At 41.4% G+C, this 18,527-nt stretch overlaps 1 protein-coding gene across 2 annotated transcripts in view; it reads right to left on the reverse strand.

Moving 5' to 3' along the window:
• Positions 1-4,029: 4,029 nt before the first annotated feature.
• Positions 4,030-18,527, reverse strand: part of PPP6C (protein phosphatase 6 catalytic subunit) — a 35,889-nt gene continuing 21,391 nt past the window's right edge. For both annotated transcript variants that reach the window (XM_002720442.6, XM_017350096.3), the window contains exons 3-7: positions 15,295-15,360; positions 13,024-13,165; positions 7,897-7,976; positions 7,510-7,719; positions 4,030-6,712 (exon numbers count right to left, since the gene is read on the reverse strand). In XM_002720442.6, the coding sequence (XP_002720488.1) occupies positions 6,464-6,712; positions 7,510-7,719; positions 7,897-7,976; positions 13,024-13,165; positions 15,295-15,360 (747 nt within the window). In that variant the 3' untranslated portion in view covers positions 4,030-6,463. The remainder of the gene's footprint in view (positions 6,713-7,509; positions 7,720-7,896; positions 7,977-13,023; positions 13,166-15,294; positions 15,361-18,527) is intronic.

Raw genomic sequence — 18,527 nt, forward strand, 5'->3', positions numbered from 1 at the left:
TTCCTCGGCTCCCATTGGCTGGGGCTTTAGTGTGGCCGAAAGCCTCGCAGCCGATTGGGCGCTAGAGCTGTCACATTCCGCGCCGCCTACCCACAGGTTTGGTTGAGACTGCAGGTGGCAGCAGAGGTGCCTTAGAGGCTGCTAGCGGGACCGGAGAAGACCTGAGCGCCACCGTGCGCCGGAAAGTAGGATCTGCAAGTCTGGCGCAAAACACCTGCCCGCAGGTTCTTTGGGGGGCTCTGCGTCATTCATCCCACACACCTGCTAGCGCCTCCCACCTCTGCACCACGCCAGGACCAAAAGTCAAGCAATGCAGTTTCCAAAAATTCCTCTGACAGGTGCGACAGTGAGGCACTTCTCCCAAACGAGCTTTCTTTTTGAACCACCTCAAATGCGGTCTCTTGTCTCTACAGCTTGCTGAAATGGTCTCGCAGCTCACAGCTAACCCTCATAGAAGATTCAGACATAAAGCTGTAAGAATCCACCAAAATAAAGCAGTTTGGATGCTCAGTCCTCCGCAGGAGAGATCCCCAGTTTGGGTGCAGGCTTTGAAGAATGCAAGATTTTTTTTTTTTTTTTTAAATCATCATGAATTAAAAATCAACACTGCAAACAGAATTGATGCCATAATTAAAAGCAACATGTCTCATTTTGGAAGGCCAAAACAAAATTGATGCCTGGGTGTGTGCTAACCATCCTGTGACACTACAGATAATGGTTAAGTTCTAGTTAATTTTAAAATAAATTTCATGCAAAATTACCAATACATAAGCACAGTACTAGCTACCTTTTTCTACTTTAACAAGGCTAGCCTTGTAAGTATAAGGCACAGCTAAGATATCAGCAAATTCTCTAAGGTGGTGAAGCCTCTCAACAGCCCTATTCCTGAATACGGTTTTTCATTGGTAGGTTCTCATCATCTATTTGGGTCTGGGAGGCAGCCTGAGTTTCTCCTAAGACATTACCATTAGAAAATATTTTTTCTGATGTGAATGCCTAGAATACACATCAACAGCCAAGGGATAAATCTTTCATATATCCATAAATGGCAAAAAATTAGGATATTTTTCCACAAAAAGGCTGCCCTTTATTTGAGATGGTTATTTTTGTGTCTGATAGTAACATGGCCTTCCTCTTACAAATACTGATGGCAAACTGTGCTGGTACCACTTACACAGCTTTGATAAGGAAAAATGTTGCTGAATCTCCATTGGTCCCCCAAATTAATTTTATGACACTGTTTGCTTCAACCCCCACCCCAAACAAGTGTTTCTACCTATATTATCAAGCCACAGAGAGAGAAGTCCAGGATAATTTGTCAACCAATGGGGAGGCTCGTAAGATATTAAAATTCTCTGCCTGCTCTTCAACATCTTCTGTCATTGGCCAACTCTCCGAAGCTATTCGTCCTCCCACTGAATACCCTCAAGTGTTATCCTCGTGATGTGTCCAAGTTCTGGTAACCTCTGCTTCTGTGTTCTTACTCTGTAAGATACATACAACCCATTATTCCAGCCCATATTAAATTTACACTCCCTCTTTTTAATCCTCCCCAGTTATCCCATCTCCCATTTAACATTTCCTTCCACAATGAATTGTAATTTAAAAAGCTGCAAGACGGACAGCTGCTTGGCAAGTTGAAGATGCCAATTGGGACTACACTCCATATCAGAGTGCGTAGGTATGAGTCCTGCCTCTGCTTCTAACTCCACCGTCCTGCTTACACACAGCTTGGGAGCAACCAGTACTGGCCCAAGTGTTTGGATCCCCACCACCCACAAGGGAGACTCAGACTGAGTTCTGGGGTCTCCTGGCTTTGGCCTGGTTCAACCTCTGGCTGTTGCCTTCATTTGGGAAGTGAAACAGTACAATCTCTCTCTGCCTTCCCAATAAATTTTTAAAATTTTGTTCCCAATTAAGTTTAAAAATTAAAAAAACCACAATATAGTAGCAATTACATATTATCTCGGATTATTACTTCCTAACTACACTGAAGCAGCAAATGTTGCATGAGCATGAACACTCAATAAACGGCAGCTTTGGGTCAGGAACTGAGCTCTTTGTGTGTGGAAACAAGATTCAGAGAACCCAGCTTGCTCAGGATCACAGAACTACAGTAACCAAGACAACTTAAGATAGCAATAGTTTACAATGTACTCTGGTGTGCCCTACAGGGTTCAAATTCCAGCTCCCCTGTGCAACCTGGAGCTAGTTACCTAGCATCTCTAAGCCTGTTTTCTTACTTGGGGTTAAAAAAAAAAAAAAAAAAAAAAAAAAAAAAAGATATTCACATGTCCACAGAAAGGATATCACAAAATAGGGCATATGTGGCAATGGCCAAATGCACTCTGCACAGGTTAGCTGCTACTGCTGCAGGGCACAGCTGTTTGCCTTGTTTTGCTTTTTAAACTCGATCTGGCTGTATTCTTTCCACTATTCCATGCTTTCTGCAGTCTTGTATACCCCTTCCCATTTACAGACAACAGCAAAGTGCTGAAAATCAAAGTGCTACCCAGGGAATGAATGGAATACTTACATGGATAATTTGGCTGACATACACAAAATCTTCTATAAATGTCATACATTTTTGAACTAAGAAAACACTGGAGAGATCCATGCCAGCCTAAGTTTTCTCTCACAAAGGAAAAAGGCATAAATTCACCAACTGATCAGAAAATAGAAAACAGGAGCACGAGGAGCCAACCTTCCTCAGAAATCGAGTGTGCATCGGGTTCAAGTCCCAGCTGCTCTGCTGCCTATCCAGGCTCCTGGTGCGACCTGGCAGATGGAAGATCTCTCTTTGTCTCTGTCTCTCCTTTTCTCTAACTCTTCCTTTGGAATAAAATCTTAAAAAAAAAAAAAAAAAATTCTGGGGCTGGCAAGGTGGTGTACATCCCATATGGGCACTGGTTCGTGTCCTGGCTGTTCCTCTTCGATCCCAGCTCTCTGCTAATGACCTGGGAAAGCAGTGGAAGATGGCCCAAGCGCTTGGGCCCCTGCATCCGCATAGGAGACACAGAGAAACTGCTGACTTTGCATCAGCTCAGCTCCAGCCATTGCAGCCATTTGGGGAGTGAACCAGCAGATGGAAGATCCTTCTCTCCCTCTGTCTATAACTCTGCTCTCAAATAAATAAATAAAATCTTTTTGTAACAAACCCCGTGGGGCTGTCATCATGCTAGGGGTTCCCAATGTTTGGTTTTGCTGTTGTCCATGGCAGACTGTAAACACACAACTGAAAGAGCTGTGGTGACCTCCTGGAGCACAGCCCTGGGCACTACGTTCAGGCCACGATAAATCCCACCTTTCAGGAACTGGAACACAGCTCAGAGTCTAATGCAGAATGGAAAAAAGTTTCACTTTTGTTTACCAGTCAAGCAACCAAGTAAAGGAAGAAGCATTTTTTAATTTAAATGATGTTATATAAAATGCTAACTTCTTGTCAGGACATACTACAGACTATGCATTGGATGAAATTATTTTTTGACAAACTTCCTATAATCTTTTTATTAATTTACACTGAGGGAAGATAGCACCTTTCATCCAAAGAACTGAAGGTGCTTTACAAACATTACATTTAAAAAACAATTACATTTAAAAGTCTGGATTCTTGCTGTTAAAGCTCTGACTCCTGGAAGCTGACGGAAAACAGTTGTATTTCTGACAACGAATGAGGCTCAGACAGAGTCCTGATTTGCTTTTAAGATACAGGCATTTTCCAAAACCTGGTGCTGGGCTTACAAAGCAAAAACACACACATCGTAACACAGCGAACAGTGTTTCAAACCTTATTTCAAAAGCGAAATCCAGAGTTTAAGATGTCAGAATCTCCCAACAGTTCTAGACATCCAGACGGAATAGGAGCTGAAGTACAGTTGCATATGAGGTGTACTCTCGATCCAGGCTTGTTAGGATCACACTCAAAGGAACACATTTCAGGTAGTGAGATTTTTCAGGGAAACACATTAACCTACAAAAAGCTAGCCACGAGAGGAAAGGAAGCAAATGGCAATTCAACGTAGACAGTTCTCACTAGAGCCTAGGACACTTTATTTAGAAACCAAGTATATCATCATAGGCAAATAAAAATAGTTCTTACCCCCATTAATACAACATAAGGGATTTTACATTCAGACTAGATATAGGGAGTAACAGGCCCTCCTGCCTCCAAATCCACCACCTGCAAGTTTCTTCCACCACATGATTGCTCCATATGGTACATAGCCCTTATTTATCAGAGGGGTCCAAATATTCCTTTCAGTCTTCACAAAGTCCAAGACATTCACTCTTTCTTCCCTTTACATGTCTAGTAGTAAAAACTATTTTCTCCATGCAAAAAGCCATTATTCGGTTGAAGAGATACCAGGCAAAACAGAAATGGCAGATCAGGAATGGACAGAATATTATTGGCACATGCCCAACTAGTGACAGACAAATGCAGTACGCCATGACCTACAAATAAAAGTCACATTACAGGGATAATGAAAACAACTACATCAAATTCAGCTAAGGGGTGTCAAACGGGAAGGGAAGGCTGAGGGTTACCGATTTTATTGGTACAACTGAAAAGCAGTGGAACGCAAGAACTTAAATACAAGTTATGGTTAACAGGGGGCAAAAAAATACTGTAGAGAGCTGTTCAAAGACCACACCAAGTTGTCTGCATCGTTATTTCCAGTGTTTCACAATTAGTAAAATACACAGCTACATATCCCTGTAAGATAAAAATAACTTTCCACCTGAATTACACTGGAGTCAGAGCAGTAACACATTAGTGTTACTGGCCCAACATTAGTTCAAGTGTGTGCAGCAAATGTCTTAGCCACTTCTTTATATAGCTATACAATTAAAAACTGTACAAGGAGCTGAGTGGTTAGGGGAAAAAAATCAAATCAAAACAGTATTGTGCTCATTCAATAAAAGGAAACCCTGATGAAAAATTATGTGCCAAGAAGCTTAGACTATAAAGATTTTTATTGCATTTTTAGGTGACCTGGAAGTTTTTATCCTGAAGGGGAAACGTTGGTTTTCAAAACCACCTGAACAGATGCTAAAGTGCTTTATTAATTGGCTGGCTTCACATGGATTTCCTGGAATGACAAGAATTAATTATTAGCAGTAAAGGGATACCACGTTTTCACAAAATGGTACATTCCAACATCATTTACGACTACAGTCATAAGAGATACTGGAATACTTGTCCTTATTAAAGTGGACAGTTGCATATCAAGAACTGATCATCACAACCCTTTGGATATTCAAATCACTTACATAAAGCCGAAATATGGTATCACAGACCTTTACAAAAAAAGGACAATTTGTTTCTTGCTACGCTTCAAATAATCTGTTTCAGATTACAGTTTACAAATACAAGAGACCTGACTTTTCAACCTTTCCAGTTGCAGTTAAAAAATGAACACTTTCTGAAAGTTAAGGTCAAGTGTTACAGCAAGAGAATGACTACTATTGAAAAGTACACAGATTTTACTTAATGATACTCATGATAGATTGTAAACTGGATCAATCGCATTCTACTCAACTGGTATCAAATGAACACATCAGCATTACAAGTATTAAATGTTTCTCTATTACTATAGAGGATATAACCAAAACATTAATATGGCAGTTACGTTCTTTAGGCACACTTTAGTGATTTTTTTTAAAATAAATACTACTTAATTTCAATTGAAGTTTTAAACTCAAAAACCATAGGGCCAAGAATTCTAATTAGGAAAAAAGAACGGTAAGCTAACAATGTAAGCTGTTTAAAATTTCTTACACTTAACCTATCTGGATTTTATTTAAGATTACTTTATTAAAAAATACAAGGAATTTGAAAAAAGATCATTACAATTATTTTAATATACAAAGTCATACGCTGTAGCAGTTTTTAACTAAAATTTAAAAACACAACAAGGAGGGCAGCCCTTTAGACCAATTTATTTTATATCCATTTAAAATATCATCCAACAAAGGACAACGGAAGTTTACAGCTGGGACAGGTGTACATAACTCGAGGCATCTGTAGTCCATCGTGCCCACTGAATAACAACTTTGCTGCTGAAATTTCTTAAAATTTACCAAATTAAAACAAAAGGCTCAATGATACAAAAGGTGTTTTCGGTGTAATTGTCAATTGGCTTTTTTAAAAATGGAAACACATCCTGTTTCCCCAGACCAGTAAATATGCAAGAGCTACATGCAGCAGTATGTGTATTAAGACATTTCTCAAGTCTTCTCAAATGAGTCCAAGGTGGGGATGGGATGGAGGAGAAATTGATAGAAAAACATTGCTATAGACACCATAACAAACAATAAACTCAGATAATTTAAAATCAAAAAAAGGCAAGAGGCAGCATTTCAGCAGCAAAGTGCTCAATAAAAAGTATACTGCAGAGGGTAATACGAGAGAGTCGGGGGAAGAAGAGGGTAGAGAAGTGGGTCAGCAGGATGGGCGAAGGCCTCAAAGGAAATACGGCGTCGTCGTTCTGGGAGGGATAACACGTTCTGAATCTGGAACTGCCCGGAATAACTTTGGTTCTCTTGTATTTACATCTTTGAAGACCATGATTGAAGCAATATTTCCACAACGATAGCAGTAATTAGGAGCAGACCATACTGTTACCAGCTTTTCATCAAACATAAATTTATAGCCTTCATGCACTAGTTGATGTGCTCTGCAGATGAGTTTTAGGTTGTTGATATGAACAAACTGCAATTCAGAAAAACTTTGTAAGCATTCAGAAAATCTTTTGAATGTGGCCTATAAGATATAAGGTACAATCATTTAAAATATCGAATTCTGCTGAAGTTCCCATAATTTTACAACCTGTTCTATAATTATCCCTGTAAAATTTCAATACATCAGGCACAGTCACTTTGGCCTGAAGCAATTACAGAGCTACAGACATCATACAGCCACATAATTTGATGTTTCTGGAAGAGTTAGATGAGTACTACCGTATAGGAACAGTTTCACTTTTACAGTTAATAAGAAATATTTGTATCAATATAATATCAGTTACTGAGAATGCAGTATATATAGTTCTTGAAATAATTATCCTTCTTTTGCAACTTGAGGAAACAAAGGCTGAGCCTGGATAAACAGCATACCCAAGTTCCACTGATGGACTCAACCCATGCCTCCATTATGCGGAAGCCTTCCCAAAATGCCATCATCCCATGTGTGCACATGTGTGCGTTTAACTGAAAACAGTTGACCTTCAAAAAGTTGCCTGTCTTGCCCATGCTGTCGTGTATTTAACTGCCACATTTGAAAGGAAAGGAGCACTTACTGTATACACAGCACAGGTGGACTCTGGAGTAGGAGCTTTCACAATTAACCACTATGGAAAGGTATGTGTGAATAAACCAGACTAGAAATGGGATATCCATAGCGCCCACAGTTGGAGGAAACTAGACTACAAATTTGCTTTCTAAGGCCAACATAATTCTGTACACAGTCCATTAGCAACCAACAAACTATTTTTCCAAAAATGTTGACTTTACCTCATTTGTGACCTTTGCTCCAAAAAGCCAGCCTGCTCCTCGGGGGCTGATCGCCCAGGTGTCCACATCCTCAGGGTCCGACCAGACCAGGTCACAGAACGCTCCTTTATGAGGGATTTCCTGATTCCGCTCGATAGTTCGAATCTGATCCAGTGTTTTGATATCAGGAGATAAACCACCATGAACACACAAAATCTGCTCATCTATTAACTAGCAAAAAGAAAAAAACAATAAAGAGGTGAATGTATAATAAACTCAGCCATATCTAAATTCATCAATGAATGCTAAAGATATCAATATAACTGACATGACCATCAGATAAAAATATGTAGTAAGTCACTGACAGGAAAACAGTTGAGGTTTTTAAAAAGATTCATAAAAACCTACAGCTGCTACTGTGAGCATGTCGAAAACTTTGGTACAGTATCTCCAGGCATTAGCATTTCCATATTTGGTTTGGCACTCATCTGTGAAAGAAAAAGAAAAATTCTCATTAATGAAGCTCTGAGTTTGCTGATAAAAATAAACAATGTATCCAGTACTAGAGCAGTCTTAAGTACAAAAGAAATTCAGCTTAAACTGGGATGGCAAATTATGACACATACTTGGCTCTACATACAGCACCTATCTCTGAGTGTGTGTGTGTGTGTGTGTGTGTATGTCTTAAGGATATGGTCTTGCTTTTCATTCCAGAAATGGCCCTAAGAAGCAGCTGAAATTATTGGCCAAAATGCTATCATCAGGAAGAGCTAAAAACTAATTTCACGCAACCTAAAGCAAACACTTTTGGCAGTTATGTTAATATTAGGCAATTTCATCAAACAGATTAATTTATTTAATGTGACTACCTTATTACAGCAGGATAATCAAATCAAATAAATTAGAAGATCCATAATTATAGAAGCATGAGTAATTCCTAGCTCAACATTTCTCAGGCCCAAGTTGTCTGCTCCGAGATTTTCTGTAAACTGTACAAGTAAACACTTAACTCACTAGGTACACTTGTTGGCCTTGCTGAAGACAGACTGTTCATCAGATTTTGATATATTCCCAGCTGAATCCTCTCTGCTATGTTGTTGACAGGATACATATCTGTTCTTTTAATAAACACTATCAACCTTTGCTATGCAGTTTCTTAATAAAAAAAAAAAAATCTAAGAAGGTTTTGGTGTAGCAGTTAAGATGCTCCTTAGGGGCCGGCGCCGCGGCTCACTAGGCTAATCCTCCACCTAGCGGCGCCGGCACACCGGGTTCTAGTCCCGGTCGGGGCGCCGGATTCTGTCCCGGTCGCCCCTCTTCCAGGCCAGCCCTCTGCTGTGGCCAGGGAGTGCAGTGGAGGATGGCCCAGGTGCTTGGGCCCTGCACCCCATGGGAGACCAGGATAAGCACCTGGCTCCTGGCTCCTGTCATCGGATCAGCGCGGTGCGCCAGCCGCAGCGCGCCGACCGCGGCGGCCATTGGAGGGTGAACCAACGGCAAAGGAAGACCTTTCTCTCTGTCTCTCTCTCTCACTGTCCACTCTGCCTGTCAAAAAAAAAAAAAATAAAATAAAATAAAATAAAATAAAATAAATAAAAAAGATGCTCCTTAGGAGGAAGGTGTTGTGGGCAGCCAGTTCAGTTGCCACTTGGGCCATGTGTGTGCCCAGGCCAGAGTGAGGGTTTGAGTCCTAGCTACTCTGCTTCCAATCCAGCTTCCTGCTGAAACGTCCTGGGGGCAGCAGATGGTGGTTCAAGTGCATGTGCCCCTGCCATGCATGTGGGAAACCTGGAAACCTGGATGGAGTTATGGGCTTCTAGCTCTGGCCTGGCCTGACCCAGCCCAGCCCAGCCCTGGGCATTTGGGGAATGAAATAGCAGATGAAAGAGATCTCTCTCCACCTTTCAATCAGATGAAAAAATAAATATTTTTTCAAAGATGAAGCTTAGGATGCATGCATTCTATAACAGAGTACCAATCCAGACTCAGCTCCTGATTCCAGCTTCTAGCTAACACATATTCTGGGAAGCAACAGGTGATGGCCCAACTACTTAGGTTCCTATCACCCCTGTGGAAGACCCAGGTTGAGTTCTTGGCTTCTAGCTTCAACCTGGCCCAACCCTGGCTGTTGCAGGCATTTAAGGAGTGATCTAGCAGTTGGGAGATCTCCCTATCTCTGTCTTTCAAATAAATAAGTAAGTAAGACCTAACATACCACATTATCATAAGTACCACTAAAAATGGTATAGGAAGGAGACTAGGCTATCATCAATCTTCATCATTTTCTAAATTTTATTTCTGTATGAAGCAAGACCTTACATAAACTTGCCATGAGAGATTACCACTGAGCTCCTTTTGCAGATGCTTTGCGTTTTTACTTTTTACACAGGCAAAGCACATGGTACTTAATAACTGCACAATATATTCTTATCAGTGTGAAATAAAGATCCAAGATAATTCATAACTATATATGGACACTTTATTACTTTAATTTTAATCTAAGTTCCATAACTAAAATCATTTCCTTCCTATGGGCTTTCTGGCTTCTCTTATTAAATAAAACCACTCTAAAAACACTAGATAAAGACAGCTTTGGGATCAAAAAAAATATAGTACTAGATCTTGTGCTATTGTCATTTTCCTCAGTCAAGACATATTTTTTTTTTAAAGATTAATTCATTTATTTATTTGAAAGTCAGAGTTACACAGAGAGAAGAAAGGCATTGAGAGAGAGGTCCTCCATCTGATGGTTCCCTCCCCAATTGGCCGCAACAGCTGGAGCTGTGCTGATCCAAAGCCAGGAGTCAGGAGCAAGATTCTTCTGGGTCTCCCATGTGGGTGCAGTGACTTGGACTTCCATGACTTGGGCCATCTTCTACTGCTTTCCCAGGCCATAGCCAAGAGCTGGATTGGAAGAGGAGCAGCCAGGACTAGAACCAGCGCCCACATGGGATGCTGGTGCTTCAGGCCAGGGCGTTAATCTGCTGCGCCACAGCGCCGGCCCCAAGATATATATATATTTTTTAAAGATTTATTTTTATTTGGAAGTCAAAATTAAACAGAGAGGAGAGGCAGAGTGTGTGTGTGTGGGGGTCCTCCCTATTGGCCGCAACAGCCAGAGCTGCGCCCATCCGAACAGTCACAACTTATTAATTAAAATGTCTTCCTTAGTGCTAGCATTGTGGTGCAGTGGGGCTGAGCATCCCATGAGCACCAGTTCAAGTTTCAGCTACTCCACTAATGCACCTGAGAAAGTAGCAGGAGATGCCCCAAATAATGCCAGCCAGGTTGGGTAACCCAGATGCAATTCCAGGCTCCTGGCTTCAGCCTCGCCCAGCCCCCGCTGTTGTGGCCATTTGGGGAGTGAACGAGTGGACAGAAATCTCTCCCTCTGCTTTTCCCTCTCTCTTTCTAACCTTCCCTTTCAAATACAATTAAAAAAAAAAAAACAACTTTAAATAGATACGTATTCCCAGCTACTTCACTTGCAATCCAACTCCTGATGCTAATGTGTCTGGGAAGCAGCAGATGATGGTTCAAGGATTCTGAGTCCCTGTGACACACATGGGAGACCTGGATGGAGCTCCTGGTCTCAGACTGGCCCAGCCCTTGCTTTTGCAGCCATCTGGGGAGTGACCAGTAGATGGAAGATTCTCTCTCTTTCAAATAAGTAAATATTTTTTAAAAATCAGTCCTATATAGGGCCAGTGCTGTGGTATACTAGACTAAGGCTCCGCCTGCAGCACCGGCATCCCATATGGGTGCTGGTTTTTATCTCAGCTGCTTCTCTTCCAATCCAGCTCTCTGCTATGGCCTGGGAAAGCAGTGGAAGATGGCCCAAGTACTTGTGCCCCTGCACCCATGTGGGAGACCAGGAAGAAGCTTCTGGCTCCTGGCTTCAGATGAGCTCAGCTCTGGCAGTTGCAGCCATTTGGGGAGTGAACCAGAGGATGGAACACCTCTCTCTCTGTCTCTACCTGTGTCTGTAACTCTGCCTCTCAAATAACTAACTAAATAAAATCTTTAAAAAACAGCATGTGTACTAAATTCTAAAAAAATTCGCCCTATATATAACATTAGTCTTATATACACAGGTTTAGCATCCCTAATCAGAAATGTTCCAAAATCTGAAATGTTTTGGGTGCTGACATGATGCCATAAATCTCCGCAAGATGTTAGACAGCCACTTAATAGTGCTGTTTTCCTGAGGGGATACAAAATTTACCCACTCATAATTACAACACAATCCATAATTAATGATGCAACAAAGTAAGTAAATATCTCAATGTAAAAGTACACTAAAAATATTATATAAAATTACCTTCAGCCCAAGTGTATAAGGTGTTTATGAAACATAAATGAATTCACAGTTAGACTTGGGTCCTATCCCCAATAATGTCTCATTATGTATATGCAAATATTCCAAAATCCAGAAAAATCCTAAATCCAAAACACTTCTGGGCCCAAGCATTTCAGATAAGGTCTACTCAACCTGTATAACAGCACATATAACATTAGTCATATATATTATACACGTTAATCTTATATATAACACATAGTAATGTGTTGCCTAACAACCTTTCTGCCACAGTGGACTGCATATGAGATAGTGGTCTGCTAAGACTGTTTCACCAGGATTGTACCACCTTGTGAGACACTGTAGCATCTCAGTCTGCAAATATACTCCGTGACAGCTGCACCAAAATTACTTAACAAAACACTTCTCAGAAACTATTTCTGCCCTAAAGTGATGCATGGTTGTGTGATATGAAAAACAATCTTAGTTTTGCTTTCATTGAACCTTAGTATGTTATCCAAAATATTTTCAAAAACATTATCAAAAATTTTATTTAAAATACTATATGATATTTTGTGAATTAAAATCAAAAGTTACTCGTAGAAAGGAAACAAACATTAATCATCTAACTTTACATTTAATGACTGAGTTTTGCTTCTAACCCCTGAGACCTTAGCGTCCCTGGGGCCAACTCAGAGATTTGTGTATGTAAAAGAATATATCTAACAGTAACTGAAGGGGCTGGCACTGTGGCATAGCAGGCAAAGCCGCCGCCTGAAGTTCCGGCATCCCATATGGGAGCTGGTTCCAGTCCCAGCTGCTCCACTTCTGATCCAGCTCTCTGCTATGGCCTGGGAAAGCAGTAGAAGATGACCCAAGTCCTTGGGCCCCTACACCCACATGGGAGCCCTGAAAGAAACTCCTGGCACCTGGCTTCGGATAGGCCCAGCTCTGGACATTGCAACCATTTGGGGAGTGAACTAGCGGATGAAAGACCTCTCTCTCTCTGCCTCTGTGCAACTCTTTCAAATAAACAAACAAATCTTAAAAACAAACAAACGAACAAAAAAACAGTAACGGAAAAACAATTCCAGGTTCCAGAGTTGTAGCATGGCAGGCTAAGCTGCTGCCTGCTACTCCAATATCCCATTTATATGGAACATATTGAGACTTGCACAGCCCTTTTTCAAAGAAGAAAGTAAAATAATATTTGGACTCAGAGAAACAGAATGTCTTACCATAAAATCCATACACCTGTGTTATCTGTCTACTCTCATGATTTCCTCGCAAGAGTGTAATACGATCAGGCCATTTAGCCTTTAGTGCGAGAAGGTAAGTGAAGGTCTCCAAGCTGTAGTAACCTCTGTCTACAAAATCACCCTGTAAAGTAAAAGCCTACAGTTACAACAACACAACAGTGGTAACATTCTCTTAAAATTATATCAAGGTGTGCAAACAAAGACACATCCCAGAATAACAGCAATAAAGAATTATACATTGTATTATTTGGAAACTAGGTTTCAACAAAAAAATTCAAATATTAAGTAAATCAAACTGTGTTTATGATTCAAGAGAGGCCTATAAGAATCTGCCATATATTTCTCTCAAGGATTTTCTCTGTGAAATCATTATTTCAATCCTCTATTACTGACATTAGAAGATGCTAAAAGTTATGTGTGAATACAATTCTTTAAATTAGTTTTAAATTTTAAAAATTACTTTAGCTGGGGTTGGTATTGTGGTACAGTGGGTTAAGCTGTCACTTTAATACCAGTTTCTCATATCAGAGTGCTGGTTCAGGTCCCAGCTGCTCTGCTTCCCATTTAGTTCCTTGCTAATGGGCCTGGGAAGGCAGCAGCAGATGGCTCAAGTACCTGGACCCCTGCCGCCCAGGGAGATCACGACTGAGTTCCTGGCTCTGGCTTCAGCCTGTTCCAATCCTGGCCACTTAGGCACTGAACCAGAGGACAGAAGATCTCTCTCTCTCTCTCTCTCTGCCTTACAAATAAATAAATAAATATTAGGAAAAAGTCATTTTTAACTGTATCAAAAGAGCTGCCTACTTGAAGTAAACTTTTTTTCTGAAAAGCAAATACTCTATGTACAAATGTCCTGTTTTATGATGAAACAGCACACTTTCCATTAATCTTTGTCTTGGACCAATATGACACCAAAAGCAAACAGTTAACAGATTAGGAAGGTGGCCCAGAAACTTTCTGAAGGATGATAATAATGGAAGGATTCAGAAAACATTCAACAGTAACATGACATTCGAAAAGGAAAGTACAAATACCCCCCTTAGTAGCTATGTGTATAAGGGGACGGCAAAATTTTGTGGGAAAATGGTATTAAAAAATAAGCTGAGGGGACCAGCGTTGTGGCTTTATGGCATAATGGCTTAAACTGATGCCTGCAACACAGGCTCAAGTCCCAGAAGCTCTGATTCCAATCCAGCTCCCTGCTAATGTGCCTGAGAGGGCAGAAGAAGGCCCAAATCCTTGGGGCCCCTGCACTCATGGAAGATCTATCTCCCTAACCCTCCCCATAACTCTGCCTTTCAAATAAATAAAATATATCTTTTTAAAAAATAAATCAATCAATCAAGGGTACAGCAGATTAGGTTTCTGCCTGCAGCTGCCATCCCATATGGGTGCCAGTTTGAGTCCTGGCTGCTCCACTTCCCATCCAGCTCTCTGCTATGGCCTGCAAAAGCAGTAAAGGATGGCTCAAGTCCTTGGGCCCCTGCACCCACGTGGGAGACCCAAAAAAAGCTCCCGACTCCTGGCTTCGGTTCGTCCCAGCTCCAGCCATTGTGGACATTTGGAGAATGAACCAGGAGATGGAAAATTTCTCTCTGCTTCTCTCTCTACCTCTCTCTCTGTAACTCCGCCTTTCCAAATAAAAGAAATCTATTTTAAAAAAAGTTTAGGGTAGGCATTTCACCTAGAGGTTAAGACACTTACATCCTCTAACAGATGCCAGTGTTAGATACCCAAGTCCAGCTCCTGACTTCAGCTTCCTTCCTAATGTGACTCTGGGAGGCAGAGGCGTCCATCCAGGTACTTGGGTTCCTTCCTTCATGTAAGAGACCTGCGTTTCCATTTCCCAGCTTTACCCAGCCCAGTTCCAGTCACTAAGAGCATTAAAGCAATGACGAGGGTATGTCTCTCTCTGCCTCTTGAATAATTTTTTGAAGTTTATTTTGGTACAAAAATATTTGAAATCCACACACTTTTTTATAAGATGCATTTTCCCTGTGTTTTCAAGTAATCTCACATGTGTGTATATTCATCCATCCACAGGTTAATAAGAGATGAAAATGAATGCTCAAAAAGTTTACAATTATTCTCAATTAGAGGATACTGGCAAAATGTAGAAAAATAGATAAGCACTTTTTCATATATTTAAATAGCAAATGTCATATGACAATGGAATCATGCAACTTACATGTAATAAATCAAATCCCTTCCATTTTATATAAGCACATGACATCACCGGTGTTTACATACCATAAATATGTAGTTTGTGTCAGGAACCTGACCTCCAGTTCTGAATAGTTCACAAAGGTCATAAAACTATTAAAAAAAAAAAGCAGTATATACTGATTATAAATTCTAGAGCAAAATAATAAAGCTGAGACTGAAACATATAAACAATCAGCTAATTAAGAGAACTCCAAATATTTACTTCTGTAAGAAGGAATAAAGTGTAAGCAAAACTGCTAAGCACAGTTTCCAAGCCTAAAGAAAACCCACTAAATAACTCAATTGCCATAATCATTCATAGATGACTAATATTACAGGTCCTTCCTCTCAAATTTCACCCATATATCTCAATTATCTCTCGAGAATTTCTATATCATTTTTTAAACCAGTTATTCAAATTCTAAACATGCTAATCTAAACATCTCACCCACATTAAGCATCTTATTTTAATGATACAAAAGTTAACACAGCAAATAGATAACAATTTTTTTCCTAAAAACTCAACATGGAGGGGCTGGCACTGTGGCACAGTGGGTTAAAAGCCCTGGCCTGTAGTGCCAGCATCCTATATGGCAGCCAGTTCAAGTCCTGGCTGCTCCACTTCCAATCCAGCTTTCTGCTAATGGGCCTGGAAGAGCAGCAGAGGATGGCCCAAATCCTTGGACTCCTGCACCCATGTGGGAGATCCAGAAAAAGCGCTGGCTTCTGGCTTCTGACTGGCTCATTGCGGCCATTTGGGTAGTGAACCAGCGGATGGAAGACATCTCTGTCTGTGTCTTTACCTCTCTCTGTAACTCTTTCAAATAAATCCTTTTAAACAAAAACAAAAACAAAAACAAAAACAAAAAACTAAACATGGAACCTGAGTTGTGGCATAGCAGTTTAAGCCAGCACCTGCAACGCCGGCGCTAATTCAAGTCCCTGCTGCTCCACCTCTAATCTATCTCACTAATGTGCCTGGGAAAAGCAGCAGAAGATGGCTCAAATACTTGGGCCCCTGTGCCCACGCAGGAGATCTGGAAGAAGCTCTTGGCTCCTCGCTTCAGCTTGGTCCAGCCCTGGCCATTGAAGCCATTTGTGGAGTGAACCAGCAGATGGAATGTCTCTCGCTCTGCCTCTCTTTCTCTCTAATTCTGCCTTTCAAATAAATACATCTTAAAAAAAACAAGGTGGCTGCCTAAAAGTTCGACTCAAAGAGCCATGTAAATACTTTTCCTTGAGTAAACCATCTTTCTCTGGTGTGCAGTAAATATGATTTATGCATTCTTCCTATGTCATCATATGGAATATTCAAAAGATATATATATATACTTAGGTAGACAGTTAATAAAATTAATATTTACTGCACCACTAAAGGCATCTTGGAGTGAAACTAGCATTTATTTTACTGTGCCTATGTATGAATACAGAAGTCAATGATCACTAGCATAGTCTGTACCACTTCCTTGATTCATGTGGAGGCAAAAGCAATTTTACCACTTTAGGCACCTCCAAGGGTCTATGTAGGCCATACTTGTGAGGATTTGTGAGCTAGATGAAGTCTCTTAACTAGCTAGTATGTGGCCAAGCCAGGATCTAAACCAACCTATGTTTGACAGTGAAGTCTGTAATCTTCTCACTACATTATACTGCTTCACTCCTCAGCTCATGCTTGCCAACATGCTGATTCAGATTCAAACCAATACTGCAATTCTAGAATGGCCCCAGGACAGGGACAACTGTACAAGTCTCAAAGGATATAGCTCACTTTCAATCTAATTAGCTAACAGATGTTATGGCGCTGAAGTCCATGTTTTTGTTTTTTCCTTGTGTGTTTTTTTGTTTTTTTTTTAAAGATTTATCTATTTATTTGAAGATTTTTTTTTTTTGACAGGCAGAATTAGACAGTGAGAGAGAGAGCCAGAGAGAAAGGTCTTCCTTCCATTGGTTCACCCCCAAATGGCTACTATGGCCAGCGTGCTGTGCCAATCTGAAGCCAGGAGCCAGGTGCTTCCTCCTGGTCTCCCATGCAGGTGCAGGGCCCAAGGACCTGGGCCATCCTCCACTGCCTTCCCGGGCCACAGCAGAGAGCTGGACTGAAGAGAAGCAACTGGGACAGAATCCGGCGCCCCAACTGGGACTAGAACCCGGGGTGCCGGCACCACAGGCGGAGGATTAGCCTAGTGAGCTGCAGCGCTGGCCTATCCATTTGAAAGGCAGAGTTACAGAGAGGCAGAGAGAGAGCAAGAGAGAAGTCTTCCATCTGCTGGTTCATTTCGCAAATGGCCACAACGGCAACAGCTGGACTGATCCAAAGCCAGGTGCCTGGAGCTTCTTCCAGGTCTCCCACATGAGTGCAGCGTTCCAAGTATCTGGGCCATCTTCTACTGCTTTCCCAGGCCATATCAGAGAGCTGGATCAGAAATGGAGCAACCAGGACTCGAACTGGTGCCCATATGGGATGCCTGCATTGCAGGTGGCAGCTACCCGCTATGGCACAACACCAGCCCCAAAGTCCATGTTTTTAATCAGCGATTGCTTTTAAGAGTCAAGTACAAGGGCCGGGCTTGATATAACAGGTAAAACTGCCACCTGCAATGCTGGCATCCCATATGGGTGCTGGTTTGAGTCCCGACTGCTCCACTTCTGATCCAGCTGTCTGCTATGGCCTGGGAAAGCAACAGAAGATGGCCCAAGACCTTGGGCTCCTGCATTAGCATGGGAGACCTAGAAGAAGCTCCTGGCTCCTGGCTTCAGATTTGCCAAGCTCCAATTGTTGTGGCCATTTGGGGAATCAATCAGTGGATGGAAGATCTCTCTCTACCTCTGCCTCTCTCTAACTCTGCCTTTCAAATAAATGCATAAATTAAAAAAAAAAAAAGAGTCAAGTACAGGGGCTGGTGCTGTGGCACAGAAGGCTAAGCCTCTGCCTGTGGCACCAGCATCCCATATGGGCGCCAGTTCAAATCTTGGCTGCCCACTTCCGATCCACCTCCCTGGTTAACAGCCTGGGAAAGCAGTGGAAGATGGTCCAAGTCTTTGGGCCCCTACACCCACATTGAGGTCCAGAAGAAGCTCCTGGCTCCTGGGTTTGGATCACCCCAGATCCAGCCTTTGCAGCCACTTGGGGAGTGGATGGAAGACTTCTCACTTTGTCTCTCCCTCTCTCTGTAACTCTGCCTCTTAAATAAATAAGTAAATCTAAAAAACAAACAAACAAAAACCTACACAAACACTTCCATTTAAAAAAAAAGGACAAGAGAAACAATATTCTGAGT

This window comes from Oryctolagus cuniculus, chromosome 1 (genome assembly GCF_051225735.1).
Source record: "Oryctolagus cuniculus isolate XC-2025 breed Fujian yellow rabbit chromosome 1, ASM5122573v1, whole genome shotgun sequence".
In the NCBI taxonomy this organism is placed as follows: Eukaryota; Metazoa; Chordata; class Mammalia; order Lagomorpha; family Leporidae; genus Oryctolagus; species Oryctolagus cuniculus.